The sequence below is a fragment of the Curcuma longa genome, chromosome 4 (genome assembly GCF_044706935.1).
Source record: "Curcuma longa cultivar G26 ecotype Majalengka, Jawa Barat chromosome 4, ITB_CL_G26_1.1, whole genome shotgun sequence".
Classification (NCBI taxonomy): Eukaryota; Viridiplantae; Streptophyta; class Magnoliopsida; order Zingiberales; family Zingiberaceae; genus Curcuma; species Curcuma longa.
The window spans coordinates 9,475,224-9,498,117 of NC_133864.1; the positions used below are offsets into that span (position 1 = coordinate 9,475,224).

The following is a 22,894-nucleotide window of genomic DNA, read 5'->3' on the forward strand; positions in this document are numbered from 1 at the left end:
TATTTACTGGGTAACATTCTATTGATTTGGAAGATCCAAATTATTATGTCGACACATTTTCTTCCTATTATAATAGATACTTACAGGTAATGTGTTTGTAACTTCATCAAACCATGATGGCCTATATTTAAGTCTGAATGTAGTTTCTTTTGCACTACAAAGTACAGATCTCTTCTGTTTCTAATGTTAGACTAACTGGCACCATAAAGATAAACAGTTTTTTATTACCTCTTCTTTGGCAGACGATAGTTGCTCTTTCACATTTTCAGAAACCTGAAAAGCAAATGAATGCAGAAAGGAATGACAAACAATAACATACTTAAGAAAACAATAACCAAGAACAGAAGATATGCCTAATCATTAAACTTGTGGGTACAACCCCCATGAGCAATGAGCAATGAGAAATGAGAAATATATGTGGATCCTAATCAAAATCATAACCAACACAACAACAATCCATGTTTTCCTCACTATTTGGGATTAGTTGCATGGATCTTATTTCTCTATCAAACCGGATGCAAGGCTATATTACTTAACGAAAATCATGATGAGAGAAGATATGGAGGTCAATTAAACTGTGCTAATAGAAGCTTGGTTTATAATTTAGAATGCATAGAAATATAGTAAAACATTAGTGTAACAATGCAAATATGATCAATGAACCATCACAAAAATTAACATCTAAAAACTCAGGATAGATTCTCCAAAAACAGTGGTTAATGATCTTTCACGATGGACAAGGAAAGACATGTCACATTACAAATTCTAATTTATGAGGCCTAGAATCCATCATTATTCTACAAGAGATACTTTAATTTCATGAATTACACAAATAGTTTGTCAAAGTTATGAGGATGAACCATTTACATAATTTTGCTAAAGTAATGAGAATGAACCATTCATATGAACGTTGCACATAAATTTATCTGTACAAGTAGGGAGCCCTTTCCTTCATAATGATGGGGAAAATTTCAACTACCAAAACTAACCAAAATTTATATATGAATATGCAAAAATGAAGTGCCAATAAGATAACAATCATCATCTATGGTTGACGAATAAGAACTGGAACCATGGAACCAACCTTCTTGGATACTGTTTCTGCTTCTTCCCAAATATCATCGACTTTCCTATAAAATTTTTCTGTGGTTTTCTGTGTTCTGCATTCAATAGTCAAGTCAGATGCATATAAACAGCCAAACTGTTTTCTGGTAAAAGGAATGCCTTAATGAAGTAGTCTATGACAACAGTAAGCAAATTAACAAAAAAAATATTAAAGATCTTTTGCTAAAAGATTACCTTGCTTTGAGATCTTCCTTCATCACCCCAATTTTCTCACTTAACTCCGTCATAGATTGTTGAAATTCTGTATTACTGTCTTCAATGAAAAGAAATATACAATTCAAAATACAGCACATAGTAGGTATTATAGCTTTTATCTAGCAAGCTTTGACATCAAAAGATATAAGCGGGTTATCATCTATGTTTCAACAGAAAAATGCATGAAGATTCCTCATATTTATTCTACCATTGAAGAGCAGAAAAAACCTGCATAAACCATACTTTAAAAGGAAAAGGAAAAAGATAAAGGTTAAAACTGAAATACTAACACATTAGTAAAAGAAGTGAATCCAAAGAAACAGAACACCTTCAGCAGTGTAAGTTAATGTGGCTTCGAGATTTGAGAGTTCAATTGAAATAGGTTTTCCTTGTTGTCATCTCTCTGAGAAAATTTTTGGTTGTATGAGCACCCCATTACTTATTCTTACTCTGAAAGTTTTGTTTATGATTTCTTCTTCCCATTTTCCAGCCAAAACTTGCGTAACATTTCTTTTACAAAAGATAATATTTCACCTAAATCAGACACCTCCTTGCCATTTACTGCCATTGCCACTCTAAAATTGCTAACCTAATAAACATTCCTTACAAAAAAACTAGTGATATTTTGGTTACAGGTTACAAGAAAAGGAACATTTGCAAATAGAAAAAGGAATGAGTATAACAATCAATTAATATGACAAAACATCTATATTATGTTGAAATATTTTTTATAAAAAGACATAGTCGGTATTGAAAAATTGTTTTAAAAGGTAATTCTCCTTGAAGACTAACTATTGAAATCACAAATGTTTATGCTAAATCAGTAATCGTCCAACACAACTAAATTATATACATTTTTCTCCATTGGTTATAATAAAGTACCATTTTTTCTGCAAGGTACTCAGTAGTTGCAATGTGAGGCCAATACCATAAGTTGAACAATACCGAAATCAAAAAAGAAGATATCATATTACCCTTTAGCTTCCCCTTTCAGCTGCTTGGAGAACTCATTGAATACACCAAACTGCCGATAATTTGAGTGCCTTGACGTAATCACTTGAAAATGAATATTCAATGCCTAACCAAGATAGAACATTCAAATTCATGACTGACAGTACAGGCACCCAAAAAAAAGAAAGAAAACAGGGAGAAAAACAAATGAACCCTGTCATCAACTTTGTAAAGAGCCAAGAATGAGGAAAAACTGCCTTTTGGAAGTCGCGTTAGCGCTAGCGCATGCTATCGTCGCCGATAATAAAAAGATGGAGCGTACCTGTCTCGATGCCAAGAGTACGGACCGCTTCCTCAAGGCCCTCGGTAACCAGGCGGACGCCATTTAGAAATCGGAAACCGAGACGGGATACAGCGAATTCGAGAGCAGGGATTCTAGGGTTTAGGGTTTAGGGAAGGGAAGGGAAGGGAAGGGAACGAATTGGAGTTGCGAATCGACTTGAACTCGGAGCAAAGCTCTGAGTCGCCAAGATGAATTTTAGGGTTTAAGGCGATGCTGCAGGGAACGCGCTCAGTGGGTAAATAAATCGCGACCGTTGGCGTCGGTCGGACTCGTTTCCCACTGTTTCCGGGTTTTCTCGGAAGCGAAGTGAATCCGTTTTCGCGAGAAATGAAATTAATAATTATGCGCGATAAAATTTTAATCAATTTTAAAAATATATATATTGTAAGTACGTATTAAAATATTTCTTGATGGATGAATTAATAAGATTTAATATCATCGATTGTGAAAGTTAACATATGTTAAATTTTTTAATTTTACTAAACAGTCAATTTTCACTGATTGAAAATATTAATATATTAAAAATTAACATATGAATGTTCGTTAAAAGTAACTAGTTTATTATAAATGATTTATCATAATATTTTAGGTGGTTTTATGAATGTCTATAAAGATTTCATTACAGTTCAAGTATAAATTTTCTTCAATTTGAGATATTTAAGTCATCTTAATCATGCAAATTTATATTTTTACATCTTAAATAAACATCTCTACGAAGGTGTGATGTAAATTAAAAAACACATATACTCATTCATCTCTATCTTTTTCTCTTCTTTATTGTTAATTACAATAAATTTATTATAATAAAAAAAATAATATACTAACTCTAAGGGAATCAACCATTCATGAATAACATTGATGTTAGACTTTGTAAATTTTTATTTATATTTATTTAATATATTTAATATATATATATAATCAATTAAATAAATATATTTAAATAACTTATTGAATAAAATTGAACTTATATATTTAATTCATTAATATGAATATTAATAATGAAAGATTATAAACTGCTTGTAAATAATATTGACAAAATTTATGAAACATATTCATTAACAAAGACTTTATTAAACTTATAAATAAGCACACAAGCTTTTAATATCAATATCAAGCTCACTGCATAAATAAAAAAGTTTTAAAATATAAAAATTTCAGATAAACTCAAATAATCGTATAATCAAACTAAACTCAAATTAAACTTAAATAAACTCAATCTCATAAAAAAATTAAATCAAATTTTAATAAGAATTTTAATGGCTTAGTTCATTTTAGATTTAATTTAATTTGATTCGATTAAAACAAATAAAATTTAATCAAAATTAGTCAAATATTATTATAATAATTTCGTCAAAATTAATATAATTGAAGTAGTTTTGGTTAAAATTGCTAATGTGTGATAGTCAAAACGGTTGTTATAACTTAGAGAGTGTTATAATATAAAAGCATTTAATTAAAATTACTTTATAGTTAGAGAAGATTCAGTAGTTTTAAGGTATATCTTGTTGTCCAAAGTTTAAGGTTTTATAAGTGAGATGGACTCCCAAGACAACTAGAGTTTAAATTTCACTTACATTATATTACATTTGAAAAGTTTGAAAAACTTGTAATACTAGACCATTCGTCAAGATCCATCTGTGTTTCTCATTTTATTCTGATGACCAATAAAAAATTTTCATCGAACAAATCGATTACCTTCAGAATTAATCAAATTATAAAAAATAGGTACATGAATCATAAAAAAAGTGTTAAAGTAAAATTGCTATAATAATAATGTTTTTTTTAATAGTTTAAGATATGAAATAAAAGGGTAATCTTATCGTAATAGTTAAATTATTACCATATGATTTGATTATCTAGATAAATTCTACATGACAACCCATTGAGATATAAAATTCTACCGGACAAAATTATTGAAATAGATAAGAGTTAAATTTTAATAAAGCTGAAATAATATTCTCTCCATATTAATGAATTTTTATTTATTGAAGAAGCGATATGAAATACTTTTTATTTTTATTTTTTAAAATGGGATACATCTACAAAATAAAAGCCATAAGGTCAAGTCCTATATGGAAATATCAGGTCAGAAAAGCGCCACGTCACAGATTCCAAGGAGAGAAAGGGCCATATGATTCGTAGATATAGTTCTCGCTACCTTAACATCGTTAATACCAAATTAATATCCACTCGTTGATTGGCCAGAGACAGTGGATTATCAGCAGGGCCCTTGCCAGGTACTCGATGTGTAAGTTAAAACATATTCGGGTATTTCAAAAAAGGGCCACAAACAGGCCGGCGGCTTTACCCCCATCGTTTATAAAATCGGGAACGTCGTCGCCGTCTCGAATCCTTCTTGCTCCGCTGTGTCGCCGGGATCCATGGCGTCCGCGTGCCGCACTGATGAGGTCTCCGCCTCAGAGCTAGTTTTCCGCGCCGCCTCCATGGTGCCAGCTGCCCATTACTTTCTGGCCTGCTTCCTCGTCCTCCTCGTCTTCGTCTATAACTTATTGGAGTTCCACTTCTTCAGGGATCTTCTCCGTGGATTCAGGGGAGATCCGGTAGTTCTCACCTTCAATCCGAATTCGTATATCTACGAAGGAATCGTCTCCAAATGCCGAATGCTTCGAGGGAGGTGAATCATGCTCCACCCTGATTCCCGTTGGTTTATTTCAGTGTCGATTTTGGTTGCAGGGTTAGGTGATGACTAGTGTCTTTTGTGTAGGTATGTTCCCACTCCGTGGCTTCTGAGTCCCCATCTTCAGACGGCCTTCTTGCATTTTTATGGGAGGCCTCCTAAAGTTACCTACAGGAGGTTCTTATTTTTCCTTGATTTTTCCACGGAATCATATAGTGACCTGGATTTTTGTAAAAATCGTACTGACTCTTCTTTCTTCAACTCCATTCAGTAAAATTTTATGGGTTGGCCTCTACTAGTCAAAGACTATCCGTTTCTAAAGATCTCTTTATAGAGGGTCTACAGATGCTTTCTTTGTTGTTCCTAGATGGGTACTGTTCTTATGTTCTGCAAAATTAGATCCACATTTTTTGTTCTGCCAAAAGAATTTCAACAAGGAACAATATAGCTTCATACTCCTATTTTGTCTATGAATGTTTTCTCTTTTCACACTCTCTCAGATGCTTCTATAATATAATGTTCTGTAATTGATGGATAAATGGTGTTTTTTTATGTTCATCTATTGATTTTATAAGTGTCAAAAGCTGTGATGAATACTATATTTACGTTTCAGGCAAATATTCTGCACACATGACGGTGGAACCATTGCTTTGGATTGGTTGCTTGCATCTGATGGTAAGATTAATATTTTCAGTGTGGATGAATGCCAGATTGCTATTCTATTGATGCGTGTCACACTGATGCAAAACTTCAAAGATAACAATTAATCTTCCAAAGCCCTTGTTAGATAAATTTATTTTTGCTAACTTTTTCAGCATTTGCTAATAAACCAAGGGTTGACATATATGTGCGTAGAGTGGCAGTAACTGGTTCCATCCTCTTCAGCATATCATGAGTACTACTAAAAGTTCAAATAATTTACAACATAATTTATGGTGTGAAATTTTTTTCTTAATACATGACTTGAGTTCTAGTTGTAGATGCTAATTGTTCGCTTTGGTAGTTACATTTCTGAAGTAAATTCCCTTTTGTTGATCTCTGCTTCTAAAGACTCTTGATTAGATCATTCTGAACAAGATCTGTCTTGCATTATGTGTTTTATATAAATCTGTACCTAAACAGGTTATACATAAATTCTTTATAAAGTATTTCATTAGTTAACTTTTTAACAAATCTTGCACAAGTTTGCGGGTTGCTATCCATCGCATATTCTTCCTTTAGGAATTTCAGATGTAGTGATGTAAGATCCTAAGATAAAAAGCCCTAAAGGAGTAAGGAAAGTTAGATAGTTGCCTCTGTGGATAAAGTAATAACAATACTTGCAAAATAGGATCTGATTTTTCTAGGATCCATGCAAACTGTTGAAGTATTAGCAGAGTTGTCTTCACTTTGCCAGCATCTCCCATTGAGTATTCTCGAAAACTCATTTTCTATAAGGTAGGAAAAACTTATTTTCTATTATAGTTTCATAATCCATTGCAAATGATAATCTGTTTCATGTCAAGTTTGATATGACTAAAGTTCATTTGTGTTTTGCAGTTGCAGGAGGCTCCTATTACATGGACAAGTCCATAACACAAGATGATACTACACCTATTGTAGTTGTAATCCCTGGACTAACAAGTGATTCTGTTTCTCCTGTATGTTTCCTTCTACCAAGACTGATAGTTGCTACTTCTTGAAAGATATGCATAGAGATATTTAGTAAAAGTTACCATGAGATTAGAATCCTAATATACTGTAGTAAAGTTACAATAAGTGAATGATGAGGGAAAAAAATCACCAAATTTATTCTGTCATTAAAAAGGCATTTCAGAGTTTAGTGTCCTTGAATCTGTGAAGTTTCTTGATAATCTTGATGCATCGAAAGGGAGCTCAACAAATTAGGAATCTTTTACTTAAATATTGAATTTTCTCTGCCAACCCAGAGAGTTGGAGAAGCCTTTTTATGTTGGTAGAATTTCTGTTTTAACTGAAGGCATACCAAAGATCATTTGTTTATCAACAATATTATCAATTTACAGGGTATATAATAATTTTGTGAAGGTAGCTGTTAGAATGCTTGTGCACCATGAATTATTAATTTTCTCTTATTCATAATTATGAAAAAGTCTAGTATGTGATCCAAAATATGAAATCCTTTTCGACAACTAGTTGTTATTGGTTGCCTTTTGGACAAACTAGACATTTTTGAGAAGGATTATGTATTACTGGGAGCTAAATGAGACTAACATCGGTGACTTAGCTTTAAGATTGTTTTTTGGTACATTGTTAATAGGAGTATTGTTTCTCAAGTCCTGTTGGGTCATATCATGATGATCAACAAGAGGAAAGGGATTATCCATGGAATGTAGCTGAACACAAAACACGTACCAGTAAGCTGAACCTCACATATTCTTGTTAGGAACCGAGGACCTGCTTTGGGTTGTGAACTGGAACCTTGATTGATGTGAAGGCTTAGTTATGTGAGATGGATAACACCTTGTTAGCTCACATATGACACCAGAAAGCAAATGAAGCCTTTTGTTCCTAGATGATGCTTACCATTTTGTCACATGGTTTAGGTTCATCAAGTTATTGTTCGAAGTGCAGTTGCTCCTAGTTTTATTTTTCTACACACCCATCTTTTTTACTCATGGATTCAGGCAAGATGTTGAAGACCACAAACACTTTGTCACCACTTCTATTTTGTTGTTTTATCTAGTTGAACTGACAAATTCAGCGCACTTATGAAATTTTTACTTTAATAAACATTTCAAGTTGAGATCTAGTATTTGTCAAGCAGTACCTCAAGCATTTTGAATTATTGACATCTTAGCATCAACACAACTCTGCAGTACCTCAAGCATTTGACATATAGTTTGGCAAAGCAAGGGCAGAACATTGTGGTGAGCAACCATCGTGGATTGGCTGGCATTTCCATTACAGTAAGATTTACTTTAATTTTTATTTGCTTGTTTGACTTAGTAGGGAATTTCCCTGTGAATTCAATCCTTGTATCATGTGGCAAGAATTATGATAACTAGTACGTATTCTTTATCCCTCACTCTACTTTTTTTTTTCTTTCACTATGCTTTCATTGCAATCCTTTATGGGTCACTAGGATGTCATAGTTGAACCTTGCTAAAAAAAATATAATTGTTCTTCTTATATTAATTATTCTATCTAAACTCTATTTTAGTATGAGAATACATTGTAAATTCATCTGTTACGTTTTGTTTCCCTCTTTAATGAAGTGCATGTGTCAATCATAGATTTGATAATGCAGATTGGAAATTCAATTTTAAAGTTTTATACTTTGTAAAATTTTATTTTGGTAGATAATTTTATTTAGGAAAATTAGTTAATAAAGGTAGATTTTAAATTTGCTACTCCTTTATCCATAAAATAGGAGATTATTCCAATTTTGATCCAATTTTTTAGGTACAGAATTCCAATTTTAATCATTTTCTTTAGAATAATTGTTGAATTTTGAAAGATTGAGTTCCAAACTACATCATTAATTGTATTAGGAACTCTACATTGGCTTTTGTCATTCTTGTTTTACAACTGTGGTAGCCTTCTTCTAAAGAAGTTGACTCCTAAACCGCCTCTTAGTGTAGCATAGATCTTTCCTCTTCCTGTGCTACTTTTGTAGCCTCCACTGGTATGTTGCCCTTCTTTCAAGTTCCTCATTGACAAATCGAGTTGAGATCTCTCATTCACTAGCCTATCAATCCCACCTAAGTTCTTCAGACAAGTAGGTTTGTCCTACCTTCAAGTTTACAAACTAGAAACTCTTGCTAAAGTCCTCTATTAGATCTGAGAGTCGCACACCTCTGTTGCTCAACAAGGTTTGATAAACCATTCTATATATGACCTTTACACTAGGGGAGAAGGCTATGACCCCCTAGGGAGGATAAGGTCACGTGATGCTGTCATAACTCAAAGGGTTTTATCCTTATACAATCAATAAGCACCTCACTCGTAATAATATCCACCACTGCATTATAACTATAAAATAATCATCAATTGAAGACAAAAATATAACAACAATAAATGCTAGAAATTTTATTGACTTAAAAATATCTTGACATAATGTCATAGCTCATTATGACAATTGGACCATGCTGACATAAACAATACAATAAAGGAAAATGCATAAAGAAAATTGAAAAATAATATCATAGATCTTGTTTATTATAAGAGATAAGCCCCTATTTATATACAAACATAGGGTCCTATTCTAGGAGAATTATTCTATAAAAGAATATATTTATCCCTAAATATTTTAACACTCCCCCTCAAGCTGGAGAATATAAATCATATGTACCCAGCTTGTTACATATGTAGTCAATTCGAGGACCTTTCAGTGACTTGGTGAATATATCTGCTAGCTGATCATGTGTGTTAACAAAACTAGTAGATATTTCATCAGATATGACTTTCTCTCTGACAAAGTGACAGTCGACTTCAATATGCTTTGTCCTCTCATGAAAAACTGGATTCGAGGCGATATGCATGACCGCTTGATTGTCACATATAAGTGACATTTGTGTAACCTCTCCAAATCTTAGCTCTTGAAGCAACTGTTTGAGTCATATAAGCTCTTGATTGGCTATGGCCATAGCTCGATATTCTGCCTCTGCACTGGATCTTGCCACAACATTCTGCTTTTTGCTTTTCCAAGAAATAAGGTTATCTCCGACAAATATACAAAAACCAGAAGTAGATTTCCTATCAATGGGAGATCCTGCCCAATCTGCATCAGAATAGCCTACGACTTGAGTATGTCCTTTGTCTCCGTACAATAGACCCTTTCCTGGAGCGCCTCTGATATATCGAATAATGCGTGTTACAGCATCCCAATGTTCCTTGCATGGAGAGTTGAGAAACTGACTTACTACACTTACTGCAAACTAGATATCTGGACGAGTAACAGTAAGGTAGCTTAGTTTCCCTACTAATTGTCTGTATCGTTCAGGATCTGGAAGAGGCTCCCCCTGATTTGGTGTGAGCTTGACATTAGGATCCATAGGGGTGTCGACTGTCTTTGAGTTTAACATGCCTGTTTCTTCTAGAATATCCATTGCATACTTCTTTTGGGATATGATAATCCCATCTTTGGACTGTGCCACTTCTATCCCCAAAAAATATTTGAATTTGCCGAGATCTTTTATCTGGAAATGTTTGAAAAGATGCTGTTTCACCTGTGAAATCCCGAGATTATCATTACCTGTGATAACAATATCATCAACATAAACTATTAAGTAGATGCAACCAGTCGATTAGTGATGATAAAAGACAGAATGGTCAGCCTCACTCCGAGTCATGCCAAATTGTTGAATTACAGTGCTAAATCTACCGAACCATGCTTTGGAAGACTGCTTGAGGTCGTATAAAGATTTCCGTAGGCGACATACAAGACCAGAAGACTCCTCCCGAGCAACAAAACACGGAGGTTGCTCCATATAGACTTCCTCGAGCAAATCACCATGTAAGAAAATATTTTTGATGTCAAATTGATAAAGAGACCAATGTTGAATCGCAGCAATAGACAGGAATAGGCGCACAGAAGACATCTTAGCAACAGGAGAAAAAGTATCCCCATAATCCAATTCGAAGATTTGAGTATAACTTTTTGCAACGAGGCGAGCTTTAAGCCGGTCAACCTTTCCGTCTGGACCAACCTTCACCGTATACACCCATCGACAACCGACAACGGACTTCCCTGATGGTAGAGGAACGAGGTCCTAAGTCCCACTACTCTGCAAGTCACACATTTCATCGAGCATTGCTTGTTTCCATTCTGGATGGGCAAAGACATCTCCTGAGTCTGATATTCCCATGGTAGCCTCTGTGAGGCTGCCCAGGATCTGATCACGAACATGGAAATATTTTGTGGGCAGACCATATAAAGCTAGAGACATAAAAAATTTCTTCCGATTTTCAAACTCTTCAATAGGAGTGGCCGTAGGTGGGAGCAATTCATTGATGTCACACAGAAGGCGAGAGACCGAACCCAGATAAGTTGACATAGAATCCTTAATCTGATGGGCACTGAGAATGGTCATGAGATCTTCACAAACTTGATAGATTAGCAACTTTTCACAGACTATAGTAAAAGGGATTTTTAGTCATGTAAACAACCTCTTTAGAATGGAGTGGGCAATGCACATTGTCAAAGTTTAGATCACTGGCTTCACCTCTTTCTACAAATTTATTTTACAAATGTTAGGGGCATATTCCTATATCTAAGTTGGTCACTATCTCCTGAACTGAAATCATATACATGGCTATCTACATTTTGCATGGTATTTATCCTTTCTATCTTATATTGGATGTCATGTGTTTATTAGGCATGTTGCTATCGTTGCTAATCTATACACATTTAGTTTCCATCTTGTCTTTTGTAAGTGCCTTTTCCACATTAGAATATTTCATTTTGTCCATCTGTCAGATGATCATTTTGAGGTGCTTGCTCGAAGTCCAAGCTCTGAGAGATGATGTTTCTTTTTTATTTGTGGCTAGCATTCATTAATGTTTTTACTCAAGAGTCCTTTTTAATCGGAAGGAAGACAGCTGAGTAGACTAATGCCAGCATAGATACTTGAAATTGCTCAGCAAACCTGATAGAGATCCATTTTAGGTGATTATGATAGAAGCATTTTTCTTGATATTTGACAGTCTGATTGCTTTTACAATGCTGGATGGACTGAAGACATCCGAGAAGTTATCAATTATCTTCATCAAAAATATCCGAAAGCTAATCTTTTTGCTGTTGGGACAAGTGTTGGTGCTAATATTCTGGTCAGCATACAACTCATTGTTTATTGTTGGAGATTCTGTTTGATGTTTGCAAAAAGACATTTGATTTGATTCCAGTACATATATTGTGTGATTATCTTCTTTTGACTGTTGCTTCATAATGCATGAATAAGCTTGTATTCTAGAGGATAAATGTTGCCGCCTTGGACTTTACTATGTTCTAGATTAAAAGGCTTACAGAACATTTAATGTGCAAAATGCATTATTAGCATGCAAAACCATTTTATTACTTTTGAGTACACTTCTCCTAAATCTTTTATAACATCTAATATTAGAGTCTAGTTTAGATTCTCGTGGCCAAGGTTACTTTCATATGGTTGTCTAAAATTTAAATATCATTTGAGATCAAATGAAAAATTTTATGATTAAAACCTTTTGAGGTTGATTTTCTTAATACTCCCTTCATGTATGTATGTAATTATTTGCAGGTGTACAATTGATTGACCCAAACCCAATAACATGAATTGATAAGATAATGTTTCATTTTAACACAGTTAGGATTTGCACTGTAAATCTATACCATGTTAAAGTTGATTCACTAACACATTTCCCAAAAGTTCAATCTGGACTAATTTATATATTAATATTCTTGATAAAACCAAAGATATTCAAGAATACCAATTTCAAGCATAAGTGTATGACTATTTTTATCTACATATTGAGCAACTTGTTATTGTTATTATTATTATAATTGTTATGGAAACATATCGAACAAGTTGATTGATCTAACTTCATGGTTCTAATTTGATATATATGCTATGTAAGCATAGGACAGTCTAATTTGGTATCTGTAGGCAGTTCTATTTTTTTTTTCAATTATGACCACCAATAGTCTCCGGTAGAATGTATCATAGTCAGCTATGATTCAGTGGGCCCAATGGCCAACTTTGAATTTTTGAATTGCTATTCTGGAGCACGAATCGAAGCATAAATCATTAGAAATCTGAATATCATCTTTTTATACAATATTTTGGACCCATCATATTCTGTTTCACTGATAATTCATCTCAGATTGTTGTTGCACTTAGATTTTAGTCAACTAGATAGATGCCCTACCACTAGATGTTATTCTGTGTTCTATTGCAAAATATTTCCCTTTTTCAATTCCCTCAGTTATCAATTTCTGCAAGCAATCACTTCACCTTTTTGCTTTTTTTCATGTAATATGTTTTCTTATTTTACGGTTTTCCTATGTTACAAGTTTAGGTGAAGTATCTTGGAGAAGATGAAGGGAACACGCCCATTGCTGGTGCTGCATCTATTTGTTCTCCATGGGATTTAGTGGTCAGTTAGTTTAACAATGTTTAAAAATTTATTATTTCTAGGAATATTATTCTATAAGATATGTTTCTCAAGTTTCTGTTTTGAATAGCTTAATTGGCTGCTATAGGTTCGGTTAATTTAAATTGCAATATATCCTTTTAAACTATCATGAGATGTAATTGTTTTTCATAAGACTTTTTTTTTCTCATTGGAGATAGTCAAAATTAGTCTCCTTTTTGTACCTTCTGTTTTTTTTTTGTTACAAGTTTTGGCTTCCAAACTTGTGGATCTGTGTTGAAATTCAACTTTTTGAGATACATGAGCATAGTTATTGAGGTTTAACAGATGGATACAAATTGCATTGGTGTCACTATATCTTGCAATAATATTGCAGTTTCTAATAGTATTTTTTTTGGATAAGTAAAAGTGGTATAACGCGTGTCAAAATGTACAAAATGAATCTTTAGGGACTTCTCATGTCTTAAATATCAGATCAGAATAAATACCTAAAGACATGTATATACATGTATTTGCACATTCCTGAATATCTTCTCTATATCGAGCTGTCCCTCACCAAAAAAATTGTGATTTCAGGCCCTCCATATAATGTATCATAGATGATAAGGCAAGGTGACGAGCCTTTGTCAATGTCTGACTCCCACGATAATGCCGTCCGAAGACTCTCATCATCCGTCAATAGGTTGACATCTCCTGATGCATGAAGCCCGTCTTTGATCCTCAGCCATAGCTCCGCAATAGGGGGGCATCCAAAAAACAGATGCTCCTTTGTCTCCATCACCTGCCCACAAAAAGTGCACTATCGGTCCTCTAGATAATCCTACCGATCTCTAGTGGGAAGTAGCCTCTGTGCTAGTATCCAGAAAGTGATTGCATGACTCAGCTGTAAGTAGGTCTTCCATACTGTCCAAGCCCATGACTTTTTGGGACTAGGCCGTGTGAAGAAGTCGTATGCCCAGGCCACCCCATCATCCCGTGCAAACCAAGTTGCCAGCATATGTCTAGCATCTGCAAGTGCCCAGTAGCCGCGAATATGAGATCATGTATCTGCCGTAGTTGCTTGATCAAAGGGGAATCTGAGTGGGCTACTTGCCAGACCCAAATATCAATGCAGCTCAAGTAAGTGTGGTGGATCCATATGATCCAGAAGGCATCCTCCTCTTGGATCTGCCAGAGAACCTTAGCCAAGGGCTAGGTTCCATGCCCGCAAGTCCCTGAATCCCAAGTCGCCCTCGTCCTTTAACCGACATATATCAGGACACGACACTAGAGGGTGCTTGGATGTCCACATGAATGACTTGCAAATACTATCAATGCGATCAATGATACCCTGAGGTAATGACCTGATGGATAATCAGAAGCACTCTACGCCCTAAAGCATAGATGTGATAAGCTGCGCCGTGCCCACATAGGACAATGTCTTCTGCGAACAAACGTTAATCCTTCGGATTAGAGAGTCTAGCAAGGGTTGTAGTCAAATAGCCGGAGATGCTTAGCAGCAAGTGGGATCCCAAGATATCTGAAAGGCATGATATCCTCCTGAAAACCAGTGATGGAAAGAAGCCTATGATATGTTGCATCATCAACTCTAAAAATTCCCAAGCAAAAATTGAGAAAGCCAAAGAAACAATCCTAGAGCAAAATTGAGTCTTCATGGTGTGATGCTTTGAATCAAAGGCTATATTGAAGTCAATGATATTTTCTGAGTTCTGGGTCTTTTTTCTTAACTTCCTCTCAGGTTTAATAAGATTTTGTAAGAGATTGCAAAGTGAATTAAATAAATTAGGGCTCTAATTTCTACTCTTGAGATTATAAGTTAATATCTTGAAGAAATTGAGTAAAATTTGATTTACTCCAAAAAATGAGGATGTTAAAAAGAATCGAGTAAACTTTGACAACTACTCGATAGAAAGAGGATACTCAAAGAGAAGAAAGACAACAGATACTCTGAAAGTAGCAACCTATGAAGAAATTGATATAAAATGTAATTATAAGTGAGATTAGGATTCCAATCATCTACTTTGAGGTGTATAATTGTTACAAGGTGACTAAGTTGCCAACTATTTTATCCAGGAGAGGAAAGGTTGGAAACTACAAACAATAACTACTCTTGTCAAAATTGCAAACAACTAAGATAAAGGGTTTGCAAATATAAGTGAGAGTCAAATACTAATCATTTACTCCAAGAGTGAAATGTTAGAGGAAATTGAGCTGTTAATCATTTTTTACTTTGAGAGAAAATGATATTAAAACCACCAATACTAACTACCCCAATTTTCAATCATGCACACGAAACAAGAAAAAAATGGATGATGAATTAGAGTTTAGTGGTTCTAGCATGCGACAAAAAGAATTACAAAACTGAAAAATTGCGAACAATAGATTCTTTAAATCTTCATATTTTTTTGTGCTCTCTAAATCTTGTAGGATCGATGGCGTGGTTAGAAAGCGTGAATAGTCAAAAATTTTAAAATAAAAACAATCAACTACTCTTGTATAAAATATGAGGCTTAGATAAAGTAAGAGATATACAATGGAAATATAAACACAAATAAAAGCATTGTTTATGTGGTTTGGATCTCGGTTTTATTTCATGACATACCGACTTGTTAGGTGAGTCATTTCTCAAATCCCACTAAAATTGTTCTCCTTCAAAATGTGGTGAAATCTCATACAAAAAATTTTTCTATGAAAAAACACTTGTAAGAAAGCAAAAACTTTGCATGAGTTTGAATATAAACAAGCTGGTCGAGCTCAACCATTAACATGATTATACCAACTAATCTTTCTCCCTTTTTAATGAATTTTTAAACTACTTTTTTCTTTTAATAAAAAATTTGATGATTGATTCATCCTTTTCTTATTATGCCTTCCTTTTTTATTTTTTTGTCACTGACTTCTTTTCCTCAGATGCCATTTTGATACTTATTTTTCTTTTTAAAAGAACTTATTGGGCTTCGATCGAGTATCCCATGCATGCTTCATCTTATATGATGTAGACAAGGAAATAAAAAACATTGGTGCATGAGATGGAGGCAACCATGCTTTTTGTTGCATACCATAGTAAGGCAAGATGAGGAGGTGGAGCACAAAGTACAAGGAAAGGAGACAACTAAAGACAAGTTTGGGGATCTTCTTTTAAGGTGAATAGGTTGTTGATCTTTTTACCTTCGACATTGAAAGATGAGAGTGGAGGGGATGTGGTTGAAGGAGCTGAGCATTAAGACCATGAGATCAGTGTGGGCACTGCTCTTGTGATCCAGTGAGGTGACCCGGTTCTGGCAAGGAGCTATTATCGTGTGACGTCAGGTCTTGCAGCAAGTGTAACCCAGTGAATATCTTGGTTCAGCTCTTGCACAGCAGGCATAAGTGGGTTTTCCCTTTTAGCTTGGTGGAGGAAAGGGAGACATTGGTGGGAATTAGGATTTTGTTGATGGCGGAGGTAGGGAAGGCTGCCTCTTCATTTCAAATTCAGTCTCCTCCTAAAGGGGATTGAGGAAGGAAGAAACCCTTACCTAACAGTCTAACACACAATCTCTCTGATACCAAATTTGAGATAGATGAAATCTTGTATATGTATTTGTTAAAAGAAAACTATTGCATCATATGTATAGAACTAAACTCCAATGACTTGATAACTGGAACACTGCATATAGCAATTTGAAAACCCATAAAGAACTTCGGTCACCAACCATCCTTTCAGTTGTATTTATTTTTTGAATGATTTAATTTTTAATTTACTTGGAAGTTTCTAGAGTAAGTGCCCTTTCTTTGTTTTTTTACTTCTGAAAAAAGTTTTTTGTGTCTCCCAAAAAGTAATTTCCCTCTTAGTTTTGCAAGGTTTTAATTATGTTTGCTGGTAAAAAAAGATAACTATTTTGTTTTTTCTATTTATGTACAGGTGTGATGGAGAAAGATTTTCTACACAAAATTTATACTTCTGTGTCATTTGATTATGCAATTATTCTGTTCATATATGTTTATTTTGTAGTAATAAGAAAATTAGAGACACTTTTACTAGTATCATTCTTCCAAATTGTTTTTGCCGAACCTTCTTTTGATACAATGGATTAATATGGTTTCACTAATAAACACATTTCTCTTCCCTTAATAAACACATTCCATGTACCATATGTTTGTGTCGATAATCATGCAACCCAATTGGAACCTTTTTATAGTACTAACTTTAGGTTTCATCTTGTTGATATATATGGTATTTTGTGAATTTTGTAGGTTTGTGACAGGTTTCTTAATAGAAAGCCAATCCAACAATTTTATAACAGAGCCCTAACAATTGGTCTCAAGGATTATGCAAAATTGTATGTTCTGAAATCTTCGTAGTATATGAATTTAGTCAATATTGTTCAGATCCATTGACGTTTAGCCTAAGTGCTTAGTGTTTTATCAACTTTGTATTACATTAAATTAATTATCAATTCATATTGTCATTCTTCCAATTTGATGCAGACATGAGCATGTCTTAACTAGGCTGGCAAACTGGGAAGGCATCAGACAGGTATGCACTGATTATGTTAAATCATCCTAATAGAAGTTAACCTTTGTGAATTAGTGAGTATTGGATTTACAAACCAATTTTCCAGCATAATTCTTCCTAAAAATAAATTTAATGACTTCATACCTTGGCTGTTAAGTAAAAAGACAAAAAATGAAAAGATAAGGTATTTCCAGGAAACTTCTGATGTGTTCTCTTGATCAAACCATACTACCACCTTATGTCCTAACTAACTATTCTAATTGTCTATGTGGATCTCTGTTGGTAAGACAACCTGGCCTATAGTAGACATATCAACATCTATGCTTATAAGGTTTCACATTTTTCTCACACTGTCTGGCCTCACAATCATCGATCCTTTTTCATTAAGCCTATGACCAACATTGCCTATGACCAACATTCCTACACAGGCAAAGTATCAATACAGATATAAGCAAACATTTGCGAAGCTTCAAGTGTGTTCGGTATTGTATTCACAGACAAACAACAAAAAAATCAATCATCTTGTAATTTCTTCTGCAAAAAAAAAAAAAAAAAGTGAATCTTAGGCGCTGTATCCTGTTGATGAATATAAAATTTTGTTTAGTGATTCAACATCAGTGGAGTTACCTTGTGAAATTGGTAAGACTACTAGGATATGAAGCAATATACTTAGCCTGTGTCACTCCATATTAATGAAAAAATTAATGAGAATTCTTATGGACAAGAAGCTTGCTATTTCTTCAAATGGTTTTTAATTGGTTTTTAATTTATACGTGTTGCTTCATTGAACACATTTTGTTCACTTCTAATCGACTAACCAGATATATATTACTGTTGAGTCATCAATTGCTATATTATATTGACATTTGATTGAAAATCTCGTCTAGTTAATTTGTAAAACCTCCAGTTGACATAAAGGAACATCCAACTGACTATTACTCAAACAAAATATTATTGTTCACCAAACCCTCACATTTAGTTGACTCGATTGATCGTCGTTCTCTTGTTAACTGAATCAACCTTTAGTTGATTAACCTTTGTCAGTGGTTCTTCTATTACTAGGTCTATATCCTAGTATGCCGACATAAAGTGTTGGGACCAACTTAAATTGCAAGCTATGACTTGGGACTTATCCTTAGTTGAAGGCTTTAAACCAAACTATTTGGTAGTATACCCTACCTAGCTAAACACATAATCCTAAAGATGTTGCTCAAAAGTAAAAGCCCAAGATTAAAATTACACATTACACAGTTTCTTATAGCTTTCATACCTTTTGGTATTTAACCGTATTAATTCTCCTCGCCCGTCGGAAACAACCTCTTGCAAAGCAAGGTAAGGTTGCGTACAATCCTTTCCTCGGAATCCCACATTGGCGGGAACTTTGTGCACCAGGCTGCCCTTTTAATGCTCCTCGCCCTTGAGTTCAACTCATGTTAGACCTTCGATCTAGTGAATGCATTAAGCTCTCCGAGCTTATGTCATGTCATTTGATCTTTCATGCCTATGAGTCCACCTCGCTTCAAGTAGCCGTAAAGTACATTACGCATTGCCCCCTTGAGTTTGTTGGATGCACCAAACTCCATGAACTTGATTGAGCTATTTAGGTCTCCTTGCCTTTTGAGTCCACCTCATTCCAAGCCTCTAAGCTATTGAATCCAGCATCTTCGATCACATTAACCACCACTCAACTCTCCTTACCCTACAATGCCTTCTAAGTTCCCTAAGCCCCTACACTTGTTCTAGGTCCTTGATTTGTTGAGCGTAAACTAACTCGACCAGCTCGAGTTACTAACCTCCACAAACTCCATATGCACTATTCTAAATCCTTGCACATTTAATGCACATAACTGTGATAGTGATATAAGTCAAACCAAATTTAAACTCATTGCTAATATCATCAAAACAACCTGATCGAACCCAACCACTTGGAGCATCATTTTGCAACTTGGTCAAACCCAACTACTTGGGACATTGCTTGCCTTACAATACTAAAAGATGCATTGGCAAATGAAATTTCGAACTCACTAGAAAAAAATTACATTCAAGGATACAACATGCAAAAAGTTCCTTAGGAGTAAATTTAATAATTTTTATATGGTTGATAATCGTAATGTACTACAACAATTTTAAGTGTTGCAAAAAGGGTTCACGATTCACGCAGAATAACGTGAATTTGGAAAAAGCCTTTGCAGTGTTTCCTTGCAAACTCCTACCTTCAAACTTCTTTGAAGAATTTTAGAAGATTCTTAAAATACAAAAGGAAAGAAACTTCTCTTAAGGAGTTGGACAATACCCTACAAATGAGAAAGAAATATAGAAAAAGGGAGGAAGGGTCTCAATAAGGCAATGCACTCATGACTCCTAATCAGAACAAGAAGATGATGATTAATCATTCCACCAAGGAAGACCCTAACTGTGCTGCAAGGAAATGGAGAGCTCGAGAGATTAGACTTGCATAGGGAGCTCGAGGAGATAAGAGGGGAGAGCTCGAGGAGCATTAATCGGGAGGCCTAGCTGACTAGGGAACTCAGGTAGTGAGTTGCACAAGGATACTCTAGTAATTGAGCTATAGGTAGGACTCGGGAAGCCGAGTCGATTAAGAAGCTCAAGAAAAAAAAAGCCGTACGGGGAACTTAGATGCCGAGTTATATGAGGAACTCAGGATGCCGAGTTGTACAAGGAACTCGGGAAGTTATATGTGGAACTCAGGAGTTTGAGTTGAGTGGGGAATTGCGTGGGGCCCTTACATAAGCAAGAGTGCTGACCTGTGATAGAGCCACATAGGCTGGATCTGGTGACATGGAATATGATGATTATCCTATAAGTCGATGCACTTGTGGCTCCTAATCAAAACAATAAGATGATTGATCATCCCACCAAGGAAGATCCTAACAAAACGAAAAGGGGAGATAGTTTTTCTATTTTCTTTTATTGAAAACGGCACTTCAAAAGGGAGTGTTGTCTTCTAAAAATAAATAAACAAAATCTTCTAGTTCTTCCAAGAGAACTTTACTGTAAAGATCTTTGCGGCTTAACTCCCTCAAAATACATCCTCTTGGTGGATGGACCTCATAAAATATTTGTTAAGGTAATAAAAGTTACTAAATGACATTGTTTTGCATGGAACTCAATGGTAATGGAATGATGAATTCACTGTAGCCGACCCCAAACAGTTAGAAAGAACATATTATGATGATGATTTTGACTTAAGGATGAGTAGCTTCTTAGCCTTCATATTTAGGAGACATAAATTTAAACTATCAAAGGATAAATAAAAGACACTATACTCTTCATTCACATTGGAAATTTTAACATATATTTTTTTTAATATTTGGCTAATTTATGATATTTTATCAGTTTGCTATTTTTTTTCTAATATATTGTACTAATATTCTATATTCTTTGTTATATTACCTAAATTTGTATTCTATACTCTTGCTCTTACTAGTCATGCTTGGTCCGGGAATTTGACAATCATGCCACTAGGCTTGTTGGGAAGTTTGAGGTAGTTTCTTCTCACTGTATTACTTGGATTGTGTTCCATTAGTTACCGAGATGCATTTATGTTCTCAGACTGTGGATACATTCTATCGCTGCTGTAGCAGTGCAAACTTTATCGGAAAGGTTTCTGTACCACTTCTATGCATCAGCGCATTGGACGATCCGCTATGCACAAGGGAAGCAATTCCCTGGGATGAATGCAGGTATAAGCGCAAACAATTGGCTCCTCCTGTGAGATTGAGAGTAGGTTTCTCTTGAATTCTTCTGCTTATGGCTTAGTCCGCTGTGTAGGGCAAATGTGAACGTTGTTTTGGCTACTACTACTCATGGTGGACACCTTGCATATTTTAGAGGACTAACAGCTCAAAGCTTGTGGTAGTGCTCTGTTTTGTAAAGAGAATTCCATGAATCATGCCTTCATTTGCTACTGGGTGTCTAATTATTTTTCACTTTTTACAAAGTGATTAGAGTATTGATAAACTGTGAACAGATACCTCTTGAGTTAGCACATATGTAGATTTTCATAAGGCTCGTGTTAACGGCATGGTGTTTAAATTGCAGGTGGGTTGAAGCTGTTCACGAGTTCCTTAACGTTCTTCAATCTAGTCCATACATGCATCAAAAGAAAAAGGTGCAGTGACATGCTCTTCTATACTCAATAATGAATTCGTGACCTTCTCATTTATCATGATTAATACACTTAAATATTCTGATATCACACTGCATAGTGCAGGCACCGACGCAGGGTTTACATTTGTCTCATGAGCCATTAATTGACCAAGGCCCATTCTTAAACATCATGGAAAATGGAACTGTTGCTGCAAATAAGAAATATGGGGCACAGAATGATCATAAGGAGGTGTTTGATAGCCAAATAAACCAAAACATGAAATCTGAGGATATCGAGATTGTGAATATAGATCAGCACAAAAATGTGGGTGCTGAAGATGCTCAGCAAATTGTTGTTTCATCAGGACAAGAGCTCGAGAACAAGAACGATGATAAGGTTATTGACGAAGTGGCTGCTTCTCTGAACAACTCTGTAAATAAACTCCTGCTAAAGCAGCAGACGTCGATATGGTTGCTGGTGTACATAGCCGTGGTCAGGACATGGCCGATGCTTGGTTCTGCACTCTGCATTGTCTTTCCGAAACAGCTTCGGAGAATTTTATCACCACCATGGATTGGAAGATGAAGGTTGAATCATCTGATTATTGTTTATTGGGGGCAAAGTATTATTAAACATTTGGAAGGAATTCATCTTTTAATAAACTGCTGGGAAACCAACTTGTAAAACCATCTATGTGCGATAGATATGATACACAATTGTTTCGTTTTATCCCAGACTTATATTATTGTTTTGCCCTTTCACTTTTATAAATGTTATCAAAAAATCTTGTGTAGTTCCACTGTTTATCCCCACATTTTTTTTGTTAGTATGGCTGATTTACACCTCTATCACTCACTAACATGACCGCTTACATTGTGCAAAAGGACTAATGAATTATTGGACCATATATTTTTTAGATGTTCCATTAGCATTGCTCTTTGGGACAAG

The 22,894-nt window shown here is 34.9% G+C and overlaps 2 protein-coding genes across 3 annotated transcripts in view; one reads left to right on the forward strand and one right to left on the reverse strand.

Moving 5' to 3' along the window:
• The window catches only part of LOC141826465 (mitochondrial import inner membrane translocase subunit TIM44-2-like), a 58,745-nt gene extending 55,938 nt beyond the window's left edge, over positions 1-2,807 (reverse strand). The window contains exons 1-5 of one of the 2 annotated variants that reach the window (XM_074713713.1): positions 2,594-2,807; positions 2,295-2,398; positions 1,300-1,374; positions 1,085-1,160; positions 229-273 (exon numbers count right to left, since the gene is read on the reverse strand). In XM_074713713.1, coding sequence (XP_074569814.1) covers positions 229-273; positions 1,085-1,160; positions 1,300-1,374; positions 2,295-2,398; positions 2,594-2,656 — 363 coding nt within the window. In that variant the 5' untranslated portion in view covers positions 2,657-2,807. Of the gene's footprint in view, positions 1-228; positions 274-1,084; positions 1,161-1,299; positions 1,379-2,294; positions 2,399-2,593 lie in introns of those variants that run through there. The other variant, XM_074713714.1, reaches the window with a different exon arrangement.
• Positions 2,808-4,986: 2,179 nt separating this feature from the next.
• On the forward strand, positions 4,987-22,752 carry LOC141827592 (uncharacterized). The gene is made up of 14 exons (XM_074714879.1): positions 4,987-5,249; positions 5,340-5,429; positions 5,866-5,927; positions 6,792-6,892; positions 8,090-8,179; positions 11,919-12,041; positions 13,266-13,343; positions 17,574-17,659; positions 17,808-17,856; positions 21,284-21,340; positions 21,409-21,539; positions 21,628-21,711; positions 21,898-21,967; positions 22,070-22,752. Exons 1-14 carry the CDS (start codon positions 4,996-4,998, stop codon positions 22,529-22,531), a joined length of 1,737 nt encoding a protein of 578 aa, XP_074570980.1. The 5' UTR covers positions 4,987-4,995; the 3' UTR covers positions 22,532-22,752.
• Positions 22,753-22,894: the final 142 nt, after the last annotated feature.

What these genes read in the sequence shown, in the direction of transcription:
- LOC141827592 (XM_074714879.1), top strand. Translation starts at nt 4,996, where the DNA reads ATGGCGTCCGCGTGCCGCACTGATGAGGTCTCCGCCTCAGAGCTAGTT. An exon ending in TTGGTTGCTTGCATCTGATG is followed by an intron (nt 5,928 to 6,791) that starts GTAAGATTAATA and finishes TGTGTTTTGCAG; the next exon opens with TTGCAGGAGGCTCCTATTAC. An exon ending in GTGTTGGTGCTAATATTCTG is followed by an intron (nt 12,042 to 13,265) that starts GTCAGCATACAA and finishes TTACAAGTTTAG; the next exon opens with GTGAAGTATCTTGGAGAAGA.